Raw genomic sequence first — 25,277 nt, 5'->3', positions numbered from 1 at the left:
GGACTCATAGCCATTCATGTTCTATGTACAACGGTAACACAAAGCTGATATTATAATAACAGGGGTAGATAAATCAGTAGCCTGGGCTGTTAGTTTTTAATTTGTAGTTTCCCACCAGATGAATAGGAATGCCTTTATTGTCACTGTACAAGTGCAAGTAGGTGTGAAGTTTTCCATCAAGCTGATGCATACATTAAATTAAAAGATTTTAGAAGTTCAACACAACGAATGCTTCAAGTGGTTTCCCCAAATTCAATTGAAAATGCAACTTATAAGGATTTCTCCAGTTTCAAAATTATTCAACCCCCTGAATAGAATCCCTCACAACAGCACAAATATGAAAAACAGGTGCTGTCTCAAGCATACCTGATACAACTAATCAAGGGCTTCACTAGTTTCACCAGGTGTGCTTGAGCTGAATGCATGTGCGATTGTGCCGGGTGATGGGTCGGCACCCCGTCCAGGGTGTCCCACACCTTGTGCCCCATGACCCTGTGTAGGATAAGTGGTACAGAAAATGGAAGGATGGATGGATGGATGACTTACTGTGTGATTAAAGTGTTCAATCCAACTGATCCATTTCATATTAACTGGATCACTTGGACTACTTTGCTATTTTATTTAGTTATCATTAGTTATGTAAAAATGATTAGAAATATTAGTCTTAATAATAATAACAACAACAACAACAACAACAAATAATATTCTTATTATTTGCTACAACATTAAAATACATTCAAATCAAAGTTACATAGTGATATACATATAAATGAAACTTTAATTAATTAATTTAAAAAAATTTTTTGCTACTACCGTTGCTTTTTTAGAATTTGGAAGAGGGTGTGGGATTAGATGGAAACTCGGTAGTGTGTCATTACGGCATTACGGTAGTGTGTGTGGGTGGGTGCGTGTGTGTGTGTGAGAGAGAGAGAGAGCGCGAGAGCGTGCGCGAGCTCTATATTGATGCTTTGGCAATGTTGTATGTAAACAATCATGCCAATAAAGTACTTTGAATTGAGAGAGAGAGAGAGAGCGCGAGCTCTATATTGATGCTTTGGCAATGTTGTATGTAAACAATCATGCCAATAAAGTACTTTGAATTGAGAGAGAGAGAGAGCGCGCGAGCTCTATATTGATGCTTTGGCAATGTTGTATGTAAACAATCATGCCAATAAAGTACTTTGAATTGAATTGAGAGAGAGGGAGAGAGAGAGAGAGAGAGAGAGAGAGAGAGAGAAGGGTGGTGTTATACTACAGTATATACGGCGGCTAACTCGCAGTGCTGTGTGTGTGTGTGCGCGCGCGTGTGCGCGTGCGTGTTTGATTTAGCACTGGCTGTCATGCAGGTGGAATTTGCGTCTCGCGATGGAGGCCAAACTGACCCACTGAGTTCATCAGATTCGGAGGATTAGTGATTTCACATCAGATTCCAGACAGAAAAAAAGTCTCCACTCGCTATTAATCCGATCTAATAGAGCTGTCATAGTGACATATGATGCGAAACTGGAAAGGGTCTTGCTGCCGCACACCTGAGGATGGACATTATTTGGAAAAATAAACAACAGTATTTATTTATTTTTTAATTTTTAAAGAAGCTCAGACCTTTTTTTTTCCACTGCGCTGCGTCATTCCTACCTTTTTCCCTCCCTGTGAACAGCGCAATGCCAGTCATGTTTATAGCATGATTCCCGAGTCTCATTCATGGATTCTGTAGCTGTATGAGGCAGAAACCGAATGGCCAGTGCGAATGGTACAGGAGCTGGAGCTGTGACTGCAGTTTCATTCAATCCGGTCTAAAAGCAGCCTGCCACAACCAGCTCGACTCCACAGCACGAATTTAGAAATCGCAGTGAAAGTAGTTATTTCTTCTTGTTGTTATTGTTGTTGAAGACCACATCATGGAAGAAGTTAGTGGCAGTGAATGTGTGCCCGACCTCAAAGAGTTGGAGGTAAAGTTGGGGAGGAAGACGCCGGAAGGTTTGCTCAGGTGGATGCGGCAGGACGCAGCGCAACGCGGCGAGCAGAGCAAAGTGATCCGGCAGGAGAGCGCAGACAGCGGGGAGCAGACACTGGATGAGAAGATCAGGAAGCTCAAAGTCGAGATGGTAAGACTACTATCTGCTAGTGATTAGGGTAGTATGTGTCTACAGGGTGAGTCAACCAGCGTGTAACAGCCCATCTTCTTTGCGTCCTCATGCGTAAAGATGTGTTCATAATACTGTATAATGTTCAATGAAGTGTCTGGGTACAACAAAAAACCTGCATACTTGCTATCAAAAAGTTGTTTGTTTGTTTGTTTTACATTAAACTGTATGTGCTTTCTCATGAAATAGGACACATTTACATTTGGTTCATTCGCTTTGCAGGTTTTACTGCAGATTATAAAAAGTGTTGAAATATCAGTTCACACCAGTTTACAGAAAACAACACAAATAAGTGAATTCGCTCTATTTGACATTACGTCCATGACTTATTTCATTCTTACCTGCAGGCAAGAACATACCCAGACATGAGAGATGATTTACTGTCCTAGGCAAAATAAATAAATAAATAAAATAAATAAATAAAAAAGGGGGCCAAGCCCAGAAAGAGCCCAAGCGTAAATATTAAGCTTTTTATGTTTTTAAGAACAAATCATTGGACTGAAATTTAGTAAGAATGAAACGAATGCAGTCCTGATACCTCCTGAGCCACCGTTTGCTCATTTACTTTTGCTGCAGTGAAGTGTTTGGGGGGGACAAAGCTAGAAACAGGGAAATTATGCAGTCTTATATAGACTTATAGTCTTATATAGTCTTCTTTTACACAAAGGTAAACTCGTGATAATTATTCAAATGTTTGATGTAAAATTCAAACGAACACATGGCCAGATGTACAAAATTAAAATAAAGTAAAAAATACAATACATTTTTAAAAAAGAAGCTGTTTAACCAAGTTTACCCAAAAGGCTTAAACATTACAAGAAATAAAAGGAAAACGCTATCCCATACACATTTACTTTACCTATGTGTTTAATTCTTGCTAATTTCCTCACCAATTATGTGTTGTTAAGACAACATTTAAAACGTAATATTTTGCCATTTAAGGCAAAACTTTTGCCCAGGAGTGTAGATTGATCGTTTCGAATATTATTTTTTTGTCTCCGCTACCAGTGCGACCCATTAACAATTGATCGATTGCTAGTCAGCACCCAGAACGCAAGGGTTAAATGTTCACTGTGTTGTTATTCAGATCTTGTCACCAACCCTATATCTATTCATCAGTGGAACAAGACCATTGTAAAACCACCGCTGGTTGGATATGTGGATGGCCGACCAATCTAATCATATGTGTGTAGCAAATGGTACAAGTCCAAACACCAAAACAGACATGGGGGTCCAAGTGGAACCACAGGCAACAATAACCTATCAGGGGGCCCAAAATTTCTGCTAGCATCCTTGGTTTGGAGCGGACTAGCATTACCAACAGGGATTCTACACCTTAGTGAAGTGTTCTTTTTGAATATGCACATTGGAGTACAGCTTCCATTTGCTGTTGAATCAGCACAAGGACTCAAGGTTGCCATGCAACAACAGATCCTTTAGAACTGGTTGTGTTGTGATGTTTCTCTGCAACAGTATGAGTAGTGTGAGACACTTTGATACCCCAAGTACAGTATTACTAGTCAGGAATCACTTATAGTAGTGGCATCTGATTTATTTTTTTTTACAGCTCTGCTCTGGTACATATGATTCTCACTCATACTCAATGGAACATATGGCTTTGCACTCCAACCTACTGGGTTTAAAAATGAAACAGTAATAAAATGGAGACTATAATAATACATTTCAAGATATGTACATCCATATCAGATATTTTTATACCTCGCCTAACCATTAAAATTAAGGTGGTGTCCTAACAAAGGGTGTTAGTCAACAACATACACACTCACAGCATCTATGAAAAATGCATCAGTGGACTGATTTTACAAACATATCAGATCTGATCTGATGCAGATGCAGCATTTCAGGCCAATCTTTGTTCAATAGCAATACTTATTTTCAGTCCCAGTGAATCCCTCCTTCATATAAAACTCTAACTAACAACTGCTTAGTTGTGGTTGTTTTGGGCCAGATGAATCTCACTGCATTAATAGTTGAAGCGAGAGCTAAGGAAATCTTTAGAGTTGATTTTAGAGTCTGGAGTCTGTTGAAGTCTGGAGTCTGTTGTTCTTGGCTCATAAACATGAAATCCAAAGAGGTGTCAATGGAAGTGAATTAGAATCAATTAGAGAGAGAGTCAAATCATTATCCATCAATTTTCTGTACCGCTTATGCTACATAGGGTCGTGGGAAGCCTGGAGCATATCCCAGGGGACTAGGGATACAACGTGGGGGACACCCTGTATGGGGTGCCAACCCGATGCACGGCACAATCGCACACACCACGGACAATTTAGAAATGCCAAGCAGCCTACAATGTATGTCTTTGGACTGGGGGAGGAAACTGGAGTACACAGAGGAAACCCCCGAAGCACGGGGAGAACAGGCAAACTCTGCACACACAGGGCGTAGGTGGTATTGAACCCCCAACCATGGAGGTTCAAGGCAACGGTGCTAATGACTGGGCGCCCTAGTCAAAACATTATGTGTATGAAAAATGTTGGGTATACTGTTACAAACAAGAACACAATGATTAATTATTAAAATATCTCTTCAGTCCTGAATGAAAACTACTAACTATTATGAACAAGAACACTTCATGTAGGCAAAGATATGACTAACATAAAGAGGAAAAAACACCACCATAATCTTTAAAGGTTTGACCACAATATAACTTAATGCATGGGTTACAGTTTCCTAAAACCTGTGGAAGCAGCCCGTAATGTTCTTGGACAAAGTCTAAGATGAGATGAGATTAGCCTGTACCAGAGTGATGGAAAAAGGAAGGGTGGAGAAATTGAACTGCTCTTTATTCAGAGCACCTCATTTGTGAAACTTTGTGGCATGAACATTTAGGCTGTGACTGCATAAAGGCTTGAGCTTTTTTTTTCTGACATGAAATGTATTTAGCAAAATGGCATGAAACATTTTCATATAAATGAAACATACGAATATCACCAATTAATCATGTAGCTCATTTCTAAAGCAGTTAGATGTTTTCTATTTTCTTGTTAAGTCTAAAAATCACTTAAGGTGAACTAGATGATCCTGATATGTGCATTTTCTTTATGTGGGCTGCTTTCCTCACCATCTTATATATACATATATAACAGCTCAAATTCCACAGACCAGTCCACCCACATTCCCAAAAACCCATAAAAGTACTTATTATTGTTCCATGCCAATGTAACAAAGCTCTAAACATGTTACAAAGCTGTAGATATGACACCTGACCTACATATATTTATGCTTACAATACTACTTTGGAAATAGGAGAGCTGGCGATGTATAATTGCCATATAATCAAACCAGATTCAGAACCTTAAGGGACGTGTTTGTGTAAAATTGGTTTAAATGTGAAATGTACAGCATGGGGAAAAATACCAAGAAGATATAATCTGGACATTTTAAATTTGTGTATACACTCATCCTCTTTGGAAAAAGGAGAGAATGTTTGAAATATAGACTATTATTTTCCATTAACTAGTCAAATGCTCATGATCCAACACATTCTTCTCAAATTCCACAGGCAAGTCACTGAAATAATTCAAAGCCATTGAGAAAATAAGGCCTAGATGTTACCATAAGTCTCTTGATTGAGTGGGAAAGCAGTCAGGAGTCAGTGGAAAACCATTATAAGTACTGCCTCTGTCAGCCTTATTTCCGATTAGTCTGGACATCAGTATTGATTAGGCTGTTTGCGGATCAGGAGAATCCAGCCGCTCTAACCAGCTTGTTGTATTGAACAGCAAGTAATTCTGTGGTTTTAGGTGGGTAGTTCTCAATCCTAATCTTGAGGAACATAGGCTCAACAAATTGTGGTGTTTACCCTGTTTGGTCTTGACTCAGCTCATGAAGAGCTTGATAATTAGCTGACAATTTGTATTTTAACAGTACTCTTCCTCCCCATTGTATTCTCACCTCCTCTGATGCAATTTCTCACCTCCCACTTATTAGCCTCGAGCAGTTAGAAAACATGAAAAAGTGCTGAGCATAGCTGGGAATGGGAACTACAGTTTAATTCACAGGCGAAAAGGTAAGATAAGATCATCTGTAGGCTACTGCATATTCTACATTAAGAAAAAAATAACAAGCAGATATGTACTATATGTAATAAAATACAGATATTTATTATTATTATTAATAGTAATAGTAGTATTAGTATTGCTGTTGTTGTTATTAATAGTAGTAGTATGGGTTAGGGTTAGTATGAAGTGATACATGCATAAAGTTTCACATTAAAACAGGGTCATAAAAAGTTAAAACCAAAGAACTTTCAACACAAAAGAGACAGATGGTTGTTGACCTGACCAAATCAGGGAATTAATACTAAAAAAAAATACATATGCAGTTAAAAAATACCATTAAGCACAATTCAACCAAAAAAGTTTCACGTCTGAAATAGTTGGAAATTTGCCTGGAGTTGAGCACAGGTATTAAGGACTCATGAGCACACGGTACCCGTGCACACTGTATTTAAACTGTATTTAAAAATTAAATTGTATTTAAAACAGTGATTCCATTCAAAGGACCAGTGGTATCATGTGTTGTGATCAAATGAAAGCAAAATGTATCCTTTTGGTCACTTTGGCAGAATGTTTGGTGACAAAAGTGAACTATACACATGGAAAAACAACTAATACCCAGGGTAAGATATGAGAGTGGATCAGTAATGCTTTGGGGCTGTTTTGTAGTTGGTGGTTATGAAGATTGATGGCATCATGAATGTACTAGGATATTTCAGTCCAAAATGTGTTTGCCAAGAGTTTCAGACTAGACCAAAGATGGAGCTTGTAAAAAGAAAGCCAAGCCAAGCACACTTGGTCAACATAGAAATCCAACATTTTTGCAACAACAATCTCAGCCTTCAAATTTGAATTGAAATGGGAAGTTGACCTGTGAAAACCAAAGAATATAAAGCATCTTAAAATATTATGCATGGAGGAGTGGACCAAGAGCCATCTACGTGTTGTTAATCTCTTGTCATTTGTTTTTAGACAATTTACAATGCCTGGGATGCCATATGGAAATATTTTCTCTTCTGAACAGAGCATCTATTGATGGCTGAATGTGAGAGTTTTGATAAATACCTAAACTGCTGGTAGGGGCACAATGGCTTAGTGGTTAGCATGTTTGCGTTGCAGTGCTGGGGTTGGGGGTTCGAATCTCGCCAGCGGCCTGTGTGATTGGAGCTTGTGTGATCTCCCTGTGCTTCGGGGTTCCCTCTGGGTACTCCGGTTTCCTCTCTCAGTCCAAAAACATGTGCTGTAGGTTGATTGGCATTTCAAAAGTGTGTGTAATTGTGCCCTGCGATGGTTTGGTATGGAAAATGGATGGACTGACCACACTGATAAGGACTATGTAGAAAACCAGTACCTTTTTTGGACAGTGTATTTACAGACTCAATGTCAAGAGCAGCTTATATTTGATCAGTCCTCCTCCTCTCAAAGGGGTGCTAGATCGCAATTGATGTTAGATTATCTTCATAACCTATTAGTCCTAAGCAGTGGTGAGCTAGCTGTCAGTGACTCAGACCTCACGCAGTGTGGTTATGACACCCGGCTCTGCTGCAGTGTGTGACCGCAGTGTGTTCACCTCCCGTCCCTACCCAGATAGGCAGACAAACAGAGAGGCATGGCCAAAGTTTAGGATAGAAGTAGCCTAGTGAAGCTGCATGTAAACAAATTTGATCCTACTACATATGAAGAATGTGATGTTAGAGTGTCTGCTTTTACTCAGAACAAGTAGAGGTAGTGAGGTTGTAATGTTTACATTTCATTGTTTAACAAAGGACATAAAACCTACAACTCCGCTGGATAAATGAGTTACCACAAGGACATTGTTTTGAACACCTGTGCCCCGGGTGACGCATAAACTCATTTTCTTTGCTCATTCCCACTCTCCCTGTCCTTTTCTCTCTGTATCTCTGCTGCACAGATGGAAAACACAGGGGATGGTGTGCTGACAGATGGAAGCAATGACTCTAGCTAGATAGGGGCAATGAGAAGTGCTAAGTAATTGCATGGAGGACAGAGAAGCACTGAAGGACAGTATGAGCAATGTGGAACAGTTTCAGTGAAAGAAGTCCTGTCTTTCATAATTAAATGTGTCATTATGTCTGTGTGCAGCAGTAGACGTTGAGAAAAACAGTGTATGCGGAGTATGCAGGGTTTGATGTCTAGTCATGCAGTCTATGATGACTGCAGTTTGACATTGGGCTGCCTGTGACGTCAACACAGACTGAGGCTGTGTTTGCAAATAGTATGCAATATTTGGACAAAATGGCATTTGATTTTTTTTTTTTTTTACCTCGACCTGCTTCCTGACATACAGTGGTGCTTGAAAGTTTATGAACCCTTTAGAATTTTCTATATTTCTGCATAAATATGACCTAAAACAGTAAACAATGAGAACCCAATTTAAAAAATGAGACAAAAATATTACACTTGGTCATTTTTTATTGAGGAAATTGATCCAATATTACATATCTGTGAGTGACAAAAGTAGGTGAACCTTTGCTTCTAGTATCTGGTGTGACCCCCTTGTGGAGCAATAACTGCAATTAAATGTTTCCTGTGACTGTTGATCAGTCCTGCACATGGGCTTGGAGGAATTTTAGCCCATTCCTCAGTACAGAACAGCTTCAACTGCAGGATGTTTGTGGGTTTCATCCCATGAACTGCCTGCTTCAGGTCCTTCCACAATATTTCTTTTGGATTAAGGTCAGGACTTTGAATTGGCCATTCCAAAATATTAACTTTATTCTTCTTTAACCAGGGGCGTAACCTGGTCTGGGCATTCAGGGTCGTAGCCCCAAAGATTTTTTCTTTAGCCCCGGATAATTCTCCACTTGGAGCGGTTTGTCACTATGTTAGAAATGAAAGACAGCCTGTAATTTTATATCTTCAGTGAACGGAGGCGAGACCAATCAGACATGGTTTACAGGAAAATACGTGGAAACACTCTCAATTCTGACAGCTCTCAATTCCACCAAATGCTAGCACATAGTCAGTGTGAGGAAACATGGATATATGCCAATTTTTTTTAAGTAGTAAATGGATTGAAACACTAACATCCTCTCATGCTGAGTAGGAAAACAAGGTGTGTAAATGTGAATATGTATAGGTTACGTGAATATGATATGAGTACAGCATAAGGAAAGATAACGTACAGTGAGGGAAAGAAGTATTTGATCCCCTGCTGATTTTGTACGTTTGCCCACTGACAAAGAAATGATCGTTCTATAATTTTAATGGTAGGTTTATTTGAACAGTGAGAGACAGAATAACAACAAAAAAAATCCAGAAAAACGCACGTCAAAAATGTTATAAATTGATTTGCATTTTAATGAGGGAAATAAGTATTTGACCCCCTCGCAATCAAAAAGATTTCTGGCTCCCAGGTGTCTTTTATACAGGTAACGAGCTGAGATTAGGAGCACACTCTTAAAGGGAGTGCTCCTAATCTCAGCTTGTTACCTGTATAAAAGACACCTGTCCACAGAAGCAATCAATCAATCAGATTCCAAACTCTCCACCATGGCCAAGAGCAAAGAGCTCTCCAAGGATGTCAGGGACAAGATTGTAGACCTACACAAGTCTGGAATGGGCTACAAGACCATTGCCAAGCAGCTTGGTGAGAAGGTGACAACAGTTGGTGCGATTATTCGCAAATGGAAGAAGCACAAAAGAACTGTCAATCTCCCTCGGCCTGGGGCTTCATGCAAGATCTCACCTCGTGGAGTTGCAATGATCATGAGAACAGTGAGGAATCAGCCCAGAACTACACGGGAGTATCTTGTCAATGATCTCAAGGCAGCTGGGACCATAGTCACCAAGAAAACAATTGGTAACACACTACGCCATGAAAGACTGAAATCCTGCAGCGCCTGCAAGATCCCCCTGCTCAAGAAAGCACATATACATGCCCACTGAAGTTTGCCAATGAACATCTGAATGATTCAGAGGACAACTGGGAGAAAATGTTGTGGTCAGATGAGACCAAAATGGAGCTCTTTGGCATCAACTCAACTCGCCGTGTTTGGAGGAGGAGGAATGCTGCCTATGACCCCAAGAACACCATCCCCACCGTCAAACATGGAGGTGGAAACATTATGCTTTGGGGGTGTTTTTCTGCTAAGTGGACAGGACAACTTCACCGCATCAAAGGGACGATGGACGGGGCCATGTATCGTCAAATTTTGGGTGAGAACCTCCTTCCCTCAGCCAGGGCATTGAAAATGGGTCATGGATGGGTATTCCAGCATGACAGTGACCCAAAACACACGGCCAAGGCAACAAAGGAGTGGCTCGAGAAGAAGCACATTAAGGTCCTGGAGTGGCCTATCCAGTCTCCAGACCTTAATCCCATAGAAAATCTGTGGAGGGAGCCGAAGGTTCGAGTTGCCAAACGTCAGCCTCGAAACCTTAATGACTTGGAGAAGATCTGCAAAGAGGAGTGGGACAAAATCCCTCCTGAGATGTGTGCAAACCTGGTGGCCAACCACAAGAAACGTCTGACCTCTGTGACTGCCAACAAGGGTTTTGCCACCAAGTACTAAGTCATGTTTTGCAGAGGGGGTCAAATACTTATTTCCCTCATTAAAATGAAAATCAATTTATAACATTTTTGACATGCGTTTTTCTGGATTTTTTTGTTGTTATTCTGTCTCTCACTGTTCAAATAAATCTACCATTAAAATTATAGAACGATCATTTCTTTGTCAGTGGGCAAATGGACAAAATCAGCAGGGGATCAAATACTTTTTTCCCTCACTGTACTCTGCATGGCACTGTAGCAGCTAAACCCATACAGTGATAGATTAGTTGTGCCTCCCCTTGGCTAGTGACACCAAACTGGCCTTGTCTCATGTTCGATAGCCAAAAATTTTGACATTTTATTGGTCTGGTAGTCCTGCAAACAGTGATAACCCCCGAGGCAAGTTTTATGATAAATCCAACTTTTTGTCCAATTTTCACATTTTTAAACAATTAGCCCTGACAATTAAGGAAAAATGCAGACAAACAGTATATTTGGAAGTACGATTTAAAAGGGTTTTTTGATGGAGAAAAATCTGGGCTCTGCCCTGGATGATTTACAGTCCAGCTAACACCCTTGTGTTTAACCATTCTTTAGTAGAATGACTTGTGTGCTTAGGGTTGTTGACTTGACCTACTGCATGACCTACTTTCTCTTGAGATTCAGTTCATAGAAAGATGTCCTGACATTTTCCTTTAGATTTCGCTGGAATAATTCAGAATTCATTGTTCCATCAGTGATGGCAAACCGTCCTAATGATGCAGCAAAACAGGCCCAAACCATGATATCACTGATACCACTGCCATGTTTCACAGATGGGATAAGGTTCCTGTGCTGGAATGCAGTGTTTTTCTTTCTCCAAATATAACGCTTCTCATTTAAACCAAAAATTTCTATTTTGGTCTCATCCATCCACAAAACATTTTCTCAGTAGCCTTCTGGCTTGTCTGTGTTTCCTTAGCAAATGCAGACAGGCAGCAGTGTTCTTTTTGGAGAGCAGTGACTCTCTTCTTCTATTCCTGCCATGCACATCAATGTTGTTCAGTGTTCTCCTGATGAAGGACTCATGAACATTAACATTAGCCAATGTGAGAGAGGCCTTTAGTTGCTTAAACACTACCCTGGCTCCTTTGTGACCTCCTGGACAATTACATGTCTTGCTCTTGTAGCAATCTTTGTTGGTCATCCACTGCTGGGGAGGGTAACAATGGTCTTGACTGACTGTGGATTGGTGGAGTCCAAACTCATTAGAGATGGTTTTGTAACCTTTTCCAGCTTGATGAGCATCAACAACTCCTTTTCCTGAGGTCCTCAGAAATCACCTTTGCTCATGCCATAATACACTTCCACAAACACGTGTTGTGAAGATCAAACTTTGATAGATTTCTGTTCTGTAAATAAAACCAGGCGGTCACTCACACATTGCCACATTGTCATCCCATTGATTGAAAACACCTTCAAATTAACTGTTAATCTTAGAGGGTCACATACTTTTGCCATTCACAGATATGTAATATTGGATCATTTTCCTCAATAAATAAATGACTAAGTGTAATATTTTTTGTCTCATTTATTTAATTGTTTTGCGGTTGTCTTCTTTTAGGACTTGTGTGAAAATTTGATGATGTTTTAGGTCATATTTATGCAGAAATATAGAAAATTCTAAAGGGCTTACAAACTTTCAAGCACCACTGTACTTTCCGGCCAGGAAACGCAAAACAAAATCCATATAAGAAGATTTGATAAGAAGCTGATGAAGAATAAAGACACCAGTTACCCTAAAAAAATAAAAAATACATGCGCACACTTGACCCTGGCCTGAGGTGTGATACTTAACAGAGCAGAATCCTCTAGCAGGAAAAATGAGAATTCCAGGGATTAGAGCTGAATCCATAATGGAAAAATGGGAACTGTCTGGCTGTGAAAGTAAAGATCCTTCACCCCCTGGTTGCTTCAGACATAACGGTATGTTGTCTCACTCTCTCATGCAAAGGATGATGGACTAATAACCTTAGACTAGAACTAATACCCATATTTATTTTACATACTGATAAAATGTACTGTGTATACAATCATTTATATCTCACTAGTGTTGAACCACAATTAGGGAGGACTTCGGGGCTTCACGGCTTAGACAGAATATTCCTAGACATTACTCATGTATGTAGTTTAACACGTATGGGTTTACAATATGCATTGCAGGCAGGGAGAGTTGGGGAAGGGGAACTTAACCACATCAGTGCTGAGCCAGGAAGAAATGGGAATTTATGAGCAGCACGATTTGCCTGAGACCGAGGCGTAGCGCCAAACTGATCCAAGCCCAAACCCTCAGAGAAGAATCCAGCAATCAGAGCCCACCTCATACACATCCACTTCTACTGCCATTTCTCTTTCTTTCTCTCTCTCTCTGTTTTTAGTTGTCCCTTGCTTTCTGCACATTACTCATCTCTCTCTTTATATTACATTACATTTATTCATTTGGCAAATGCTTTCATGGAATGTGACGAAATAAGGGCTTTGTTCAAGGACCGAACAGTGGCTCTCTTGGGATTTGAGTTAGTACTTCCTGTCGCTTTCTCTACCTAGTTTTCACTTCTACTTGCAAAATGCCATGTTCCCCAGGCTTACTTTGTGTGTATACAAAAGCTCAAGTGCAAACAAAAGTAGCATGAAGAATTAAATCATCACCTTAATCCCTTCAGAACTGGTTTGGTGTTTTGCACATTACCAGTACTGGCATGAAGGATTTCCTAATTTGTTCCCTGATTAAAGCAGACTTTTAGCTGTAAAGTTTCCTATTTATTAATTGACCTTTTACTGTCGTGAGGATTTCGGGATTATATCTGTCAGTAGGTATATGTGTAAATGTAAACGCCTATAATGAGCTAACTCAAGCAATGGAGCTCATTAAATTCAAAATGCTAAGTGGTAAGAATATTCAGTGGTGGTTTGGGAATCGAGTTTCACAGTCTATGAATCTGAGGTACTGGACTCCCTTTATGTCCCCCTTTCGTTTTGCAGTTTCCTTCTATTTTCTCCAAAATACCATACCATTTCTCTCGTTTTGGATTCTCGCTCTCTCTAACACACACACACACACACACACACACACACACAAACAAACACAAACAAACACACACAGAGAGAAAGAGAGAGAGAGAGAGTCAGTTTTCTATCTTCTTTGAACGGTGCCCTCAGAAACTTTTGGAACAGCAAGGCCAATTCATTTGTACCATACACCAAAGACATTTGGGTTTGAGATCAAAAGATGGATATGAGAAGACAGTTTATGATTTCATCTTTTATTTCCTGTTTTTGGATCTAAATGTGTTAAACAACATAAAACATAGAACCTTTTGTATAAGACCACCCAATTTTTAGGTGAGTAACAATTATAGGTAGTATAGGAACAGATAAGTTATAGATTAGTATTCATTGGTAGGATACATTAGGAACAGATAAGTTATAGATTAGTATTTATAGGAAGGATACATTAGGAACAGATAAGTTATAGATTAGTATTCATTGGTAGGATACATTAGGAACAGATAAGTTATAGATTAGTATTCATTGGTAGGATACATTAGGAACAGATAAGACTTGAAGTAAATTAAAGTAAATAACACTTAGTATTCGGTTGCATATCCCTTGCTTACAATAACTGAAGAAATCCTGTGACTCATTGACATCACTAAATTGGTGGTTTCTTCTTTTGTGATGCTTTACCAGGATTATACTGCAGACTCTTTCGTTTGTTGTTTGTTTCGAATTCAATTTTCGAATCTTTCCAATTCTGACTGCTGTGGATTGCATCTTGTTGTATATGGCCTCTGTATTTCTTCTTTGAATGGTCGATTGTGATACCTTCTTCCCTTCCCTGTGGAGGCTGTTGTTGATGTCACTGACTGTTGTTTTTGGCTTTTTCTTCACAGCTCTCGCAATGTTCCTGTCATCAGCTGTTGTTGTTTTCCTTGGCCGACCCATTGGGTGTCTGTTGCTCAGTACAACAGCGGTTTCTTTCTTTTTCAGGACATTACAAATTGTCGTATTGGCTATGCCCAATGTTTGTGCAATGCCTCTGATTGATTTCCCCTCTTTTCTCAGCTTCAAAATGGCTAAATTGCTTTTCTCCCATAGACAGCTCTCTGATCTTCACGTTCGCTTATCCTTTTAAGGAAATGCAGTCTTCACAGGTGAAACTGAAGGCTAAAACCAAGAGTAGATGTTCAGAGATATTTATTGTTTAAACAGTCAATCTAACAGGACACCTGGGTAAAAAGAAACACTTGTCAGTCACATGTCCCAATATTCTTGGTTGCCTACAAATTGGGTGGTCTGATACGAAATGTCGTTTAACACATCTGCATAGAAATACCAGGAAATGAAAGCTGAAATTCTAAAACATTCTCATATTCATTGTTTGATCTCAAACCCAAATATCCACAATCTACAGAAAAACAATTGAATTGGACTTGCTGTGCCAATAGTTTCAGAGAGGACTGTATCTAATGCTATATCTATCCCTCCTCTAACCTTAATCATAACATTAGTAACCAGAAGGAAATATTTGGTTCTTTTAGTTTTTCAAAATTAAAGCTTTAAAAACAGTGTATTATTGTGAGGGCATTTGATACTATCCTATCATTATGAGGACATTTGGTCCTTTTGGCCATACATACGGCTTAATATGTGTGTACACACGCATACACGCATACACACACACACACACACACACACACACACACACACACACACACACACACACACACACACACACACACACACACACACACACACACACACACACACACACACACTCTCTCTCTCTCTCTTGCTCTGTCTTTTTTACTGTAATTAGGAAGGCTGACATCAGCAGTAAATAATGCATTTACAAACTGTTTAAGGCTAAGTTTTCTGCTTTGTCTGTGTCTCCAAGGTCTTTCGTTTCTCTACTGATTTATTTTTGGATTTTTTTTTTAACTAGCTAACATCAGGCTACAGTTCTTAGTTTCACTGTTCACAGTACATGTATAAAACACATATAATGTTACAACAGGACAAAGAAACAGATGCTGCTACACATAAAGGTATGTATTTCATACTTCATTGTGTTTGTCTATATTTCCAGCTACCTGTATGGTAAAATGTAGGATATTTGGCTGACACTACGGTTCAGAGATTCTATATAAGCTAAACAGCCTGGAGATCAGTGGGGAGCTGCTGAAGTTCATTAGGTTTCAGGGAAAAGACAAAGCACAAAAGGGATGGTTAGTATTCTCCTTATAGACTAGGCTATTTATATTACATAAGCTTATGTTGAGTGCTGCTGGCAGGCAGAGTAGATAACATTACATCAGAAATCATCTTTAAAGTTGCTGTATGTAGGATATGGACATTTAGTGGTTAGAAGCTCTTTGAGATGGAAAAATACTACAGGTGCATCTCACAAAATTAGAGTATCGTGGAAAAGTTCATTTTTTAATTAAAAAATAATGGAACTTTCATATATTCTAGATTCATTACACATATAGTGAAATATTTTTTTGCTTTAATCTTGATGATTACAGCTTACAGCTCATCGAAATAAAAAATCCAGCATCTCAAAATATTAGAATAAATAATTTATAATTCAGAAAAGTCAACCTTCTGAAAAGTATGTTAATTTATGCACTCAGTACTCGGTCTGAGCTTTAATCCTTTTGCATGAATTACTGCATCAATGCGGCGTGGCATGGAGGCAATCAGCCTGTGGCACTGCTGAGGCGTTTGTTATGGAAGCCCTGGTTGCTTTGATAGCGGCCTTCAGCTCATCTGTATTGTTGGGTCTGGGGTCTCTCATATATTCTCTATGGGGTTCAGGTCAGGCGAGTTTGCTGGCCAATAAAGCACAGTAATGCCATGGTCAGCAAACCAGTTACTAGTAGTTGTGGCACTGTGGGCAGGTGCTACGTCCTGCTGGAAAAGGAAATCAGCATCTCCATAAAGCTTGTCAGTAGATGGAAACAGGAAGTGCTCTAAAATCTCCTGGTAGACGACTTCATTGACTCTCGACTTGAGAAAACACAGTGGACCAACACCAGCAGATGACATGGCACCCCAAATCATCACAGACTGTGGAAACTTCACACTGGACTTCAAGTAACTTGGATTCTGTGCCTCTCCACTCTTCCTGTAGACTCTGGGACCTTGATTTCCAAATGAAATGCAACATTTACTTTCATCTTCCCCATGATTGTGGTTGTGTGTACTGAACCAGACTGAGAGATTAAAGACTCACGAAACCTTTGCAGGTGTTTTGAGTTAATTAGATGATTAGACCTCTTCTCAGGTCGACATTCTCATAGAGAATCTATGAGAGACACCAGACCCAGCAATACAGCTGAAGGCCGCTATCAAAGCAACCTGGGCTTCCATAACAAACACCTCAGCAGTGCCACAGGCTGATTGCCTCCATGCCACGCCGCATTGATGCAGTAATTAGTACTTTTCAGAAGGTTGACATTTCTGTATTATAAATTCTTTATTCTAATATTTTGAGATACTGGGTTTTTGATTTCCATGAGCTGTATGCCGTAATCATCAAGATTAAAACAAAAAAGGCTTGAAATATTTCACTTTATGTGCAATGGAGCTAGAATATATGAAAGTTCCACTTTTTGAATTAAATTACAGAAAAAAATTAACTTTTCCACAATTTTTTTTTAGATAAACCCATATTAGAAGCTAATTGTTAAAGTCTCTCTGCTCAACTGCATGGATTAATTTGTGAGTGGCAAGTCAATACACATTTGAACTATACAAGGCCATATGCCAAACTGCATACTATGAGCTAAATAGTATTTCTAAACAGTAAGCAGTTTTGGTTGTGATCAATATCTAAGAGAGTCAAGTATATATCGTTGTCTCTTCAGCTATAACAACTTTATTATGCTCACCATCACGGCTGTTACATTTAAACTCTCTCAACTTCAACAGCAGTTTGTTTGTAGCTAGCATTATTAGTACTCACTGTACTGTATGAGCGGTGTTCTGGTCAGTTATTGTCCTGTTTGTGCATTGTCACACTGATCTCCGACACACAGTGTACCCGAAACAATACATTTGACACAAATCTGCCAAATATGTGTACAGTACTCCAGCGCTAATACCACAAACATGTTTGACACCACTCTTCTGCCTCGGGATCTCCAACCCCAATTCCAAAAACGTTGGGATGCTGTGTAAAATGTAAATAAATGTAAACAAAAACAGAATGCAGAGATTGGCATATCTCATAAACCGATATGTTATTCATAATAGAACATGGAAAACATATCAAATGTTTAAACTGAGGAAATGTACCATTTTACGAAAAAAATAAGGTCATTCTGAATTTGATGGCCACAACACATCTCAGAAAAAGTTGGGACGGTGCAACAAAAGGCAGGAAAAGTAAGTTTTACTAAAAAGTACCACACACAAACACACACACACACACACACACACACACACACAAACACACACACACACATACACACACACAGAGCGAACTCTGCTGCATTCAGGTAGCCTCCTCACTGCTTCAATCTGGGATAAGGAAATCACAGCAGGAATTGGGAAGTTCATAGTAATGGAAAACGCATCAGTAATGTAGAACATAGGATTCAAAAACACATTTTAGGGTTACAGAGAGCTACATGACTGACATGTGAAAACTCAACTAGCTAACTACAAAATGTAGAAAGTGCCACACTTTAGACACGTCCCCCTTGTGAGTCACACTGGTAAAAGTTAGCCACATTTAATTTTGTTTCCATCTACTGCACAGCTTTTGTATCATTGTATGCTGCCAAGGGTCTGACTGGAACATGCAAACACTGTGTCATTCAATTATTATACACTGTATGGCTAAAAGTTTGTTGACATCTGACCATCACACCTACACTCAGCAAAAAAAGAAATGTCCCTTTTTCAAGAGACTGTATTATAAAGGTCATCTTGTAAAATCCAAATAAGCTGTTAGAGATCTTTATTGGAAAGGGTTTAAATAATGTTTTTCATGCTTGTTCAATGAACCGTAAACAATTATTGCACATGCACCTGTGGAACAGTCCTTTAGACACGAACAGTTTACAGGTGGTAGGCGATTAAGATCACAGTTACAATAACTTAGGACACTAAAGAGACCTTTCTACTGTTACTTTTGATATTGAACCCTGCTTTGTTCAGGGCCTCATTATTCCATTTCTATTTGTCAAATGTCTGTGAAACTCGTTCAGTTTATGTCTCAGTTGTTGAATCTTTTTATGATAATATAAATATTTACACGTTTAGAAATTTGCTGGAAATAAATCAGTTGAATGTGAGAGGACGTTTCTTTTTTTTTTTTTTTTTTGCTGAGTATATATGTGCTACTTTCCCAAAATTGTTGCTAAAAAGTTGGACGCACACAATTGTCTAGAATGTCTTTGTATGCTATAGAAGTACATTTTCCTTTCACTGGAACTAAGAAGCCCAAACCTGTTCCAGCATGACAGTGCTACTGTACACAAAGTGAGGTCCATGAAGACATGGTTTGCCAAGATTGGAGTGGAAGAACTCGAGTGTTCTTGGCACTCAACCCCACTTAACACTGTTGGGACGAACTGGAAGCCTGTCTGCACCCCAGACCTCCTTGCCTGACATCAGTGCCTAAACTCACTAATGCTCTCGTGGCAGAAAGAGCACAAATCTCCACAGCACGCTCCAAAATCTAGTGGAAATCCTTCCCAGAAGAGTGGAGGTTATTACAACAGCAAAGGGGGAATAAGTTTGGAATGGGATGGTCAGGTGTCCACAAAATTTTGCATATATATTGTACTTATTGAATAATTTAATATTAGGGACATATTCAGGCAATGCTTATTCTTGCTTTATTGAAAGTATCCCATATCTCATTGTATGTAATTAGAATTTTGTGTATCATTACAACCCTACATTCCAGATATACATGCTGCTTTGTACAACAAAAAAAGATTATAACATGGGTTTACAAATGTTCGGAAGAACAATCAATACTCGCCCTTTATCTCTTCAATTGATTTGGCCATGAGGGGGTTACATGAGTGGCTCAGTGTGAAATAAATGCTTTTATGCATATGGCACTATATATTTATACTTCATAAAAGCTCTCCAACCGTTTAAGAACTGCCCTAAAAAATACAGATTAGTTTCTTACTAAAATGCTTCATAATATATTCATAAGACAAACCTAGGGCCTTTCATAGCCACACTTAATGTGGTTCTATCGCTAAATTTTAGAAACTGCTATTAACAGTGTATTATAAAGCATACTATTCTTATGTTTGCTATTTACTTAATTAAGAAAAGATGTCCAGCGTTGTAAAGTAGTGATGTGTCGTTCATGAACGATTCGTTCATTTTGAACGAATTTTTAATATGACTCGGGAGCAACGAGTTGTCTCAGAGAGTGATTCGTACATTTTTGACCACGCGTGCGCTGCAACATCCCCATAGGTTCTGTACCGGAAACAGAAATGATTAGTCCACCTCTCGAGTCTTCGGGTTTGAGTCGCTTGTTTTTCCGGTGACCGCCGCATAGGCAATGCACCATGCAGTACTGGAAACAGAAATTCAATTCAATTCAATTCAGTTTTATTTGTATAGCGCTTTTAACAATGGACATTGTCTCAAAGTAGCGTTACAGAAACATATAAACACAGGATACAGATTTTAAGCATGTGAATTTATCCCTATTGATTGAGCCGGTGGAGACGGTGGTGAGGAAAAACTCCCTAAGATGACATGAGAAAGAAACCTTGAGAGGAACCAGACTCAGAAGGGAACCCATCCTCATCTGGGTAGCAGTGGAAAGTTCATTATGGTGTTATTTGAAGACTGTTTTGTTGAACTAGTCCACTATTCACTAAATGATTAGTTCACGTCTCGAGTCTTCGGGTTTGAGTCGTTCGTTCATCATATCACAGCCCCAGTGCATTCAGCCTATGCGGCGGTCACCAGAAGAACGAACGACTCGAAGCCGAAGACTCAAGAGGTGAATGATAAGCTATTAATTCATAATTTCTGTTTCTCATAATTCAGCCTTGTTTGCATTAGTCTAGTTTATTTTATAGTTTATTAAGTACTAAATGTGTTGGGGAATTTAACATGTAACATTTTAATTATATTCTGCTGAAATGAACGAAATGACTCAAAAAAAGATTTGTTCATTTTGCTGAACAAGGTTCAAAGATCCGAGTCAGTAAAGTGATCCGAACTTCCCATCAATACTGTAAAGAGGTTCAGTTCAGAGAATTGATGTTGTCAGAGGGATCCATAAATTTCAAAAGCACTTACCATAATGACCTTCTAGCCTTCATCAGGGTAACAACCCAACTGCAGATCTCACACTAGGATTAAGCATTGCTAATCCGAGTATACCGACTGCTGCAATCTCTCATTTACTGTAAAAAGATTTAGAGCAGTAGATTTCATTTTTTATATGTAAGGAATAAAACATGACAGGGTACGTTGTTTGAGGAATCAATTACAGTGTGGTGTAATGTTGCCCATAATGAAGTATAGATTTTCTATAATAGCATGTCTCAAAGTGTTTTATTGCTCTTATACCAATTTATTAATGAACAACACATACTTTTAACTGTTTATGCTTACATTGTGGATGTAGAACATCTGAGAGACAAGGTAGTTCCTGCTATCACTTACGTTATAACAGCTATAAACACTTCACACGTCCTCTAACTGGCCTCTTTGTTTTTTTGTCTTGCTTGAATTTAATCCGACAAAAAAAATCACCTTGCCATGTTACTGAGAAACTGCAAAGTGGAAAGCCCTCCTATCCTGAAGACTCAAGTGTTACATAGAAATTATAGACCATTACAACGCACTGTCACTGGAGATTGTTAAATAAACATCTTACAGAAAGCTTCATATCAACGATTATAAAACACATTTTTCCATGTGTTAGTATGGCATCCATCATACAAGTCCCTGAACTTTAGTAGTTACTATAGAAATGCTAACATTATATAATTAAGAATACATTAATAGAAACTTGTGATTTGAATTGCAGACTGCACTACTGTCAGATTAGCTCTTAGCTCTGGCCTTGCTGACTTGCAGATTTGAGAGTTCAAGGATGGGCAGCATTCCCCTGAATTATGTGTTGCATGAGTATCACCCATCATGTCTTACATTTAAATACATCTTTATTGTGTCTCTGGTGATGTTAGGCTCATCTCCGGGCAGTGGATGTGAGAATCCTGCAACAGCTCGTGGCACTGCACGAGGGAATTGAGGCAGCAAAGTGGCTTATGGAAGAGCGTGGCATGCTCACCAGCCACTGCAGCAGCCTGACGGGCAGTCAGTACAGCCTGGGAGGTAGCTGGAGCAGCCTACATGAGCCCCATGACAAGCTGGACAACATCTCCATCGGCAGCTACCTGGACACTCTGGCTGATGATCTGGATGAGTACTGCACCTCCAGCGGGGCCGAGTCTGTACTCTGCTCCGCACCTGTGTGCACAGACAACTCCAAATCCGCTCACGTGACACCCAATGGCCCTAAAGAGGACGTGAGACCTTCTAACCATGATGTGAAACCTTCCAGCCATGACTCTAACCATGAAGAAGCTAGTAAGAATAATGGAGCGAATACTGGAGTCCTGGATAGCGCTGTTAAACAAGACATAGAGTCCCCCAAGGCAGCTGAGAGGCTGGCGAAGACTCTGAGCCCTAAGGGTAAGATTTACAAGAATGGCAAGGTGGAGCTGGAAAGCTGCAAAATGAGTGGCAAAGTGCACTTGGAATATGATGCACACTGGCGCTGGGTGCACTCACAGGATGATGTGACATTTTTGTGAGGGTTTAAAAGATGCAGCCCAAGTTGGCTGGTTATATTTTGGACTTCAGAGCCTTATTGGACAGACTGAGTTTACACGGTTGATAAGAACATCCTTACGTACGTTTAAACTGACTCCGAGCTTAAATGAATTCAGATATAGAGATATGATGTCAAAGATCCCAAGGGGCCAAAAGTTATAAAGCATGAACTTTATATTTGTCTTTACAATCATTTATCTGTACAAATGTTTATCTATTAAAAGTATTTTGCTCAGTGATTCCCAGCCCTGGAGCTAGAGTACCCTTATCCTGCACAATTTAGTACTTTCCTCATTCTAACACTCCCACATTGACTCAGGAAGCACCTGTTAATTATCTGATTAGTTGGAGGTGTGTTCGAGCAGGAAAACTAGCAAACATGCAGGGAAGGAAAACACCAGGACTAGAGCTGGGAATTGCTGGTGCAGTATTTTATATGTGATGGTGGAATCTGGTTTATCAGTAAGTTCTCCAGTTCCTTTAAATATTTCTTTGCAGAGATATGGTTGGTAAACTCAAGCATTTTCTGTGTTAATATCAGTATTAATGATTAGATTTTCCTTTTTTGTAACTTGTGCAAGTTGACCAATACAAACTTTTTATTTAACGTGCTTTAGTTAAAATATCTCAAACTAACCCTCCTATTATGTTGGAAAAAAAAGTTACATCCGTTATGTTATGGGTCAAAATGACTTCCACAGTGAAATACAGATAAAAACAGCAAAGAACAGCTTAAAACAGTTAACATTTATTATGGCTTGTCCAAGACAAACTATAAGAAGAAATATTTGCATATAAGTTCATGACCCGAAATGAGGAAAGTCAAAAAATTCCGAAGAGAATAAGAGAGATTAACCAGTATTTCAGACATCTCAAATGTGGAAACTGGTCAAATTGACACATAGCATAACAGGAGGGTTAAAGGTAAGTGATCACTATAAGTAAATTACGAATTCTTATTTTCATGTAAACTCCGACGGAGCCTGAAAGACATGAGATACGAATAGTAGATCAGCTCACAGTTATTGAGTATTTTAGAGAGGACCAAAGTTTTTAGCTACAAAAACACAAGGCATCATAGTGATATTTTTGTATTTATTCTAAAGTTTAAAGTTCAATAATATAATAATACAATGTGTCACTGTTTTTGTCACATTTGACACATTTGCAGTATAAAAGTAATGCACATTGATGGGTTTTTTTTTTTTTTGGAATAGCACACTGTGGCAGACCCATGCTTCGAGGTTCAAGGGTGGAATATGCAAACAGAAAATACAATGAAATCTACTTATTTTCATGATAACTGTTTAATAATCGAAGTTAGGGACTAAAGGGAACTTTAAGGAAGTTCGAATAATCTAAAATGAAAGGTCTTTAACATTAATGTCTTGGTCATTCTGAAAGTAAAGACATCAACAAAAAGTCGGGATGACTTCTGTGTGAACAGTAAGCATAGACTGCGCCTATGTGAAAATGCTTGTGCAATATGATTAAATATATAATCAGACACTGTATATATATATATATATATATATATATATATATATATATATATATATATATACAGATTAAATATATAATCTGTATATACAATATATAATCAGATGATATATAAAATATATATGTGTGTAATGAACTAATTCAGATAAATGTGGCCTGTTGATTTATGATGGATTGTGCTAAAGCATTTTGACCAACTCTTATGCAACCATGTAGTAGTATAAAGGCACATTAATGTAGTGAGATGATCATGATTGTGAATGCAGGGAATTGAATGCATGAAAATGTGTGGGTTTGTGTATCTGAGAGGTCACACTTTGCTGTGGGTTCTGTATTAAAGAAATAGTAGTAATAATAATAATAAAAAAAACACATGGAGTGAATTAATTAAATGCAGTTTTTATATTAGTGTTAACCCATATTAGTGCCGCTGGATGTGGTTTTGCCTGTTTTACTTATGCAAAGAGAATTGCACTGCTGTAATAGTTTTATGTAATGAAGCTATAAATGCTATTTGACATTTGATGTGTTACCTAATAAATGGTGATGTCTGACCAAAGTTGATTAGTTAAAGAAGTTTGGGATTGTTAACATGGGTGTCTGAAAAGCTGTGAAATTGTGTTCTCTGGTGTATTAAGGACAAACGTTGGCGAGTTAATGTTCCCAATGCTCTCGGAGCAGCCCTCTTTCTCCCACACACCCACACTGAATGCTAATAATGGCTGTGATTCTAGGAACAGTTTCCATGACTACTGTTAGTGTGGGATGTGTATGTGTGTGTGCATGATTGTTCAGTGAACACCAAGATGCACAAGAGGCCGAGAGACAGAGGATGTGATGACATAAATAAGAGAAACGTAGAGGGTTGAGTTTGCCAGAAGAAGAAATTATATGAGTTGGATTGGATGAAAGGTGAGCTTTGGTTGCTAATCGTCCTTACACGGGGCACCAGTAAATAAAACTACATGTATGGGGTAAAATCAGTCGGAGTAGGTTATTTGGCCACTGACCGGGCTAATAAACACAGTCATTTTGTAGGTGGATCATCATGTAATCTGATGCTTCTGACTGCTCTTCTCACACACACACACACCTATATTATAATTATGGGCTAGCAATACTGCCATTATGATTTACCCCACATTTAAACACATTAATCTACTTGTAAACTATGAACACGCAAAAATCTATATTTGTACTAGTTTATCGGATTAAATC

The 25,277-nt window shown here is 38.9% G+C and overlaps 1 protein-coding gene across 1 annotated transcript; it reads left to right on the top strand.

The window, feature by feature from the left end:
* Positions 1-1,278: 1,278 nt before the first annotated feature.
* On the top strand, positions 1,279-24,756 carry lurap1 (leucine rich adaptor protein 1). The gene is made up of 2 exons (XM_017479209.3): positions 1,279-2,105; positions 21,911-24,756. The coding sequence occupies exons 1-2, from the start codon at positions 1,899-1,901 to the stop codon at positions 22,538-22,540; spliced, it is 837 nt and encodes a 278-aa protein (XP_017334698.1). The 5' UTR covers positions 1,279-1,898; the 3' UTR covers positions 22,541-24,756.
* Positions 24,757-25,277: the final 521 nt, after the last annotated feature.

Source organism: Ictalurus punctatus, chromosome 11 (assembly GCF_001660625.3).
Source record: "Ictalurus punctatus breed USDA103 chromosome 11, Coco_2.0, whole genome shotgun sequence".
NCBI lineage: Eukaryota > Metazoa > Chordata > Actinopteri > Siluriformes > Ictaluridae > Ictalurus > Ictalurus punctatus.
The sequence above is the reverse complement of the archived record's forward strand: the minus strand, read 5'-3'. Positions and strand labels throughout refer to the sequence as shown.

Excerpts from the sequence above, each read along its gene's own strand:
- lurap1 (XM_017479209.3), top strand. The coding sequence starts at position 1,899 with ATGGAAGAAGTTAGTGGCAGTGAATGTGTGCCCGACCTCAAAGAGTTG. Across the intron at positions 2,106-21,910 it reads GGAAGCTCAAAGTCGAGATG|GCTCATCTCCGGGCAGTGGA; the intron begins GTAAGACTACTA and ends TGGTGATGTTAG.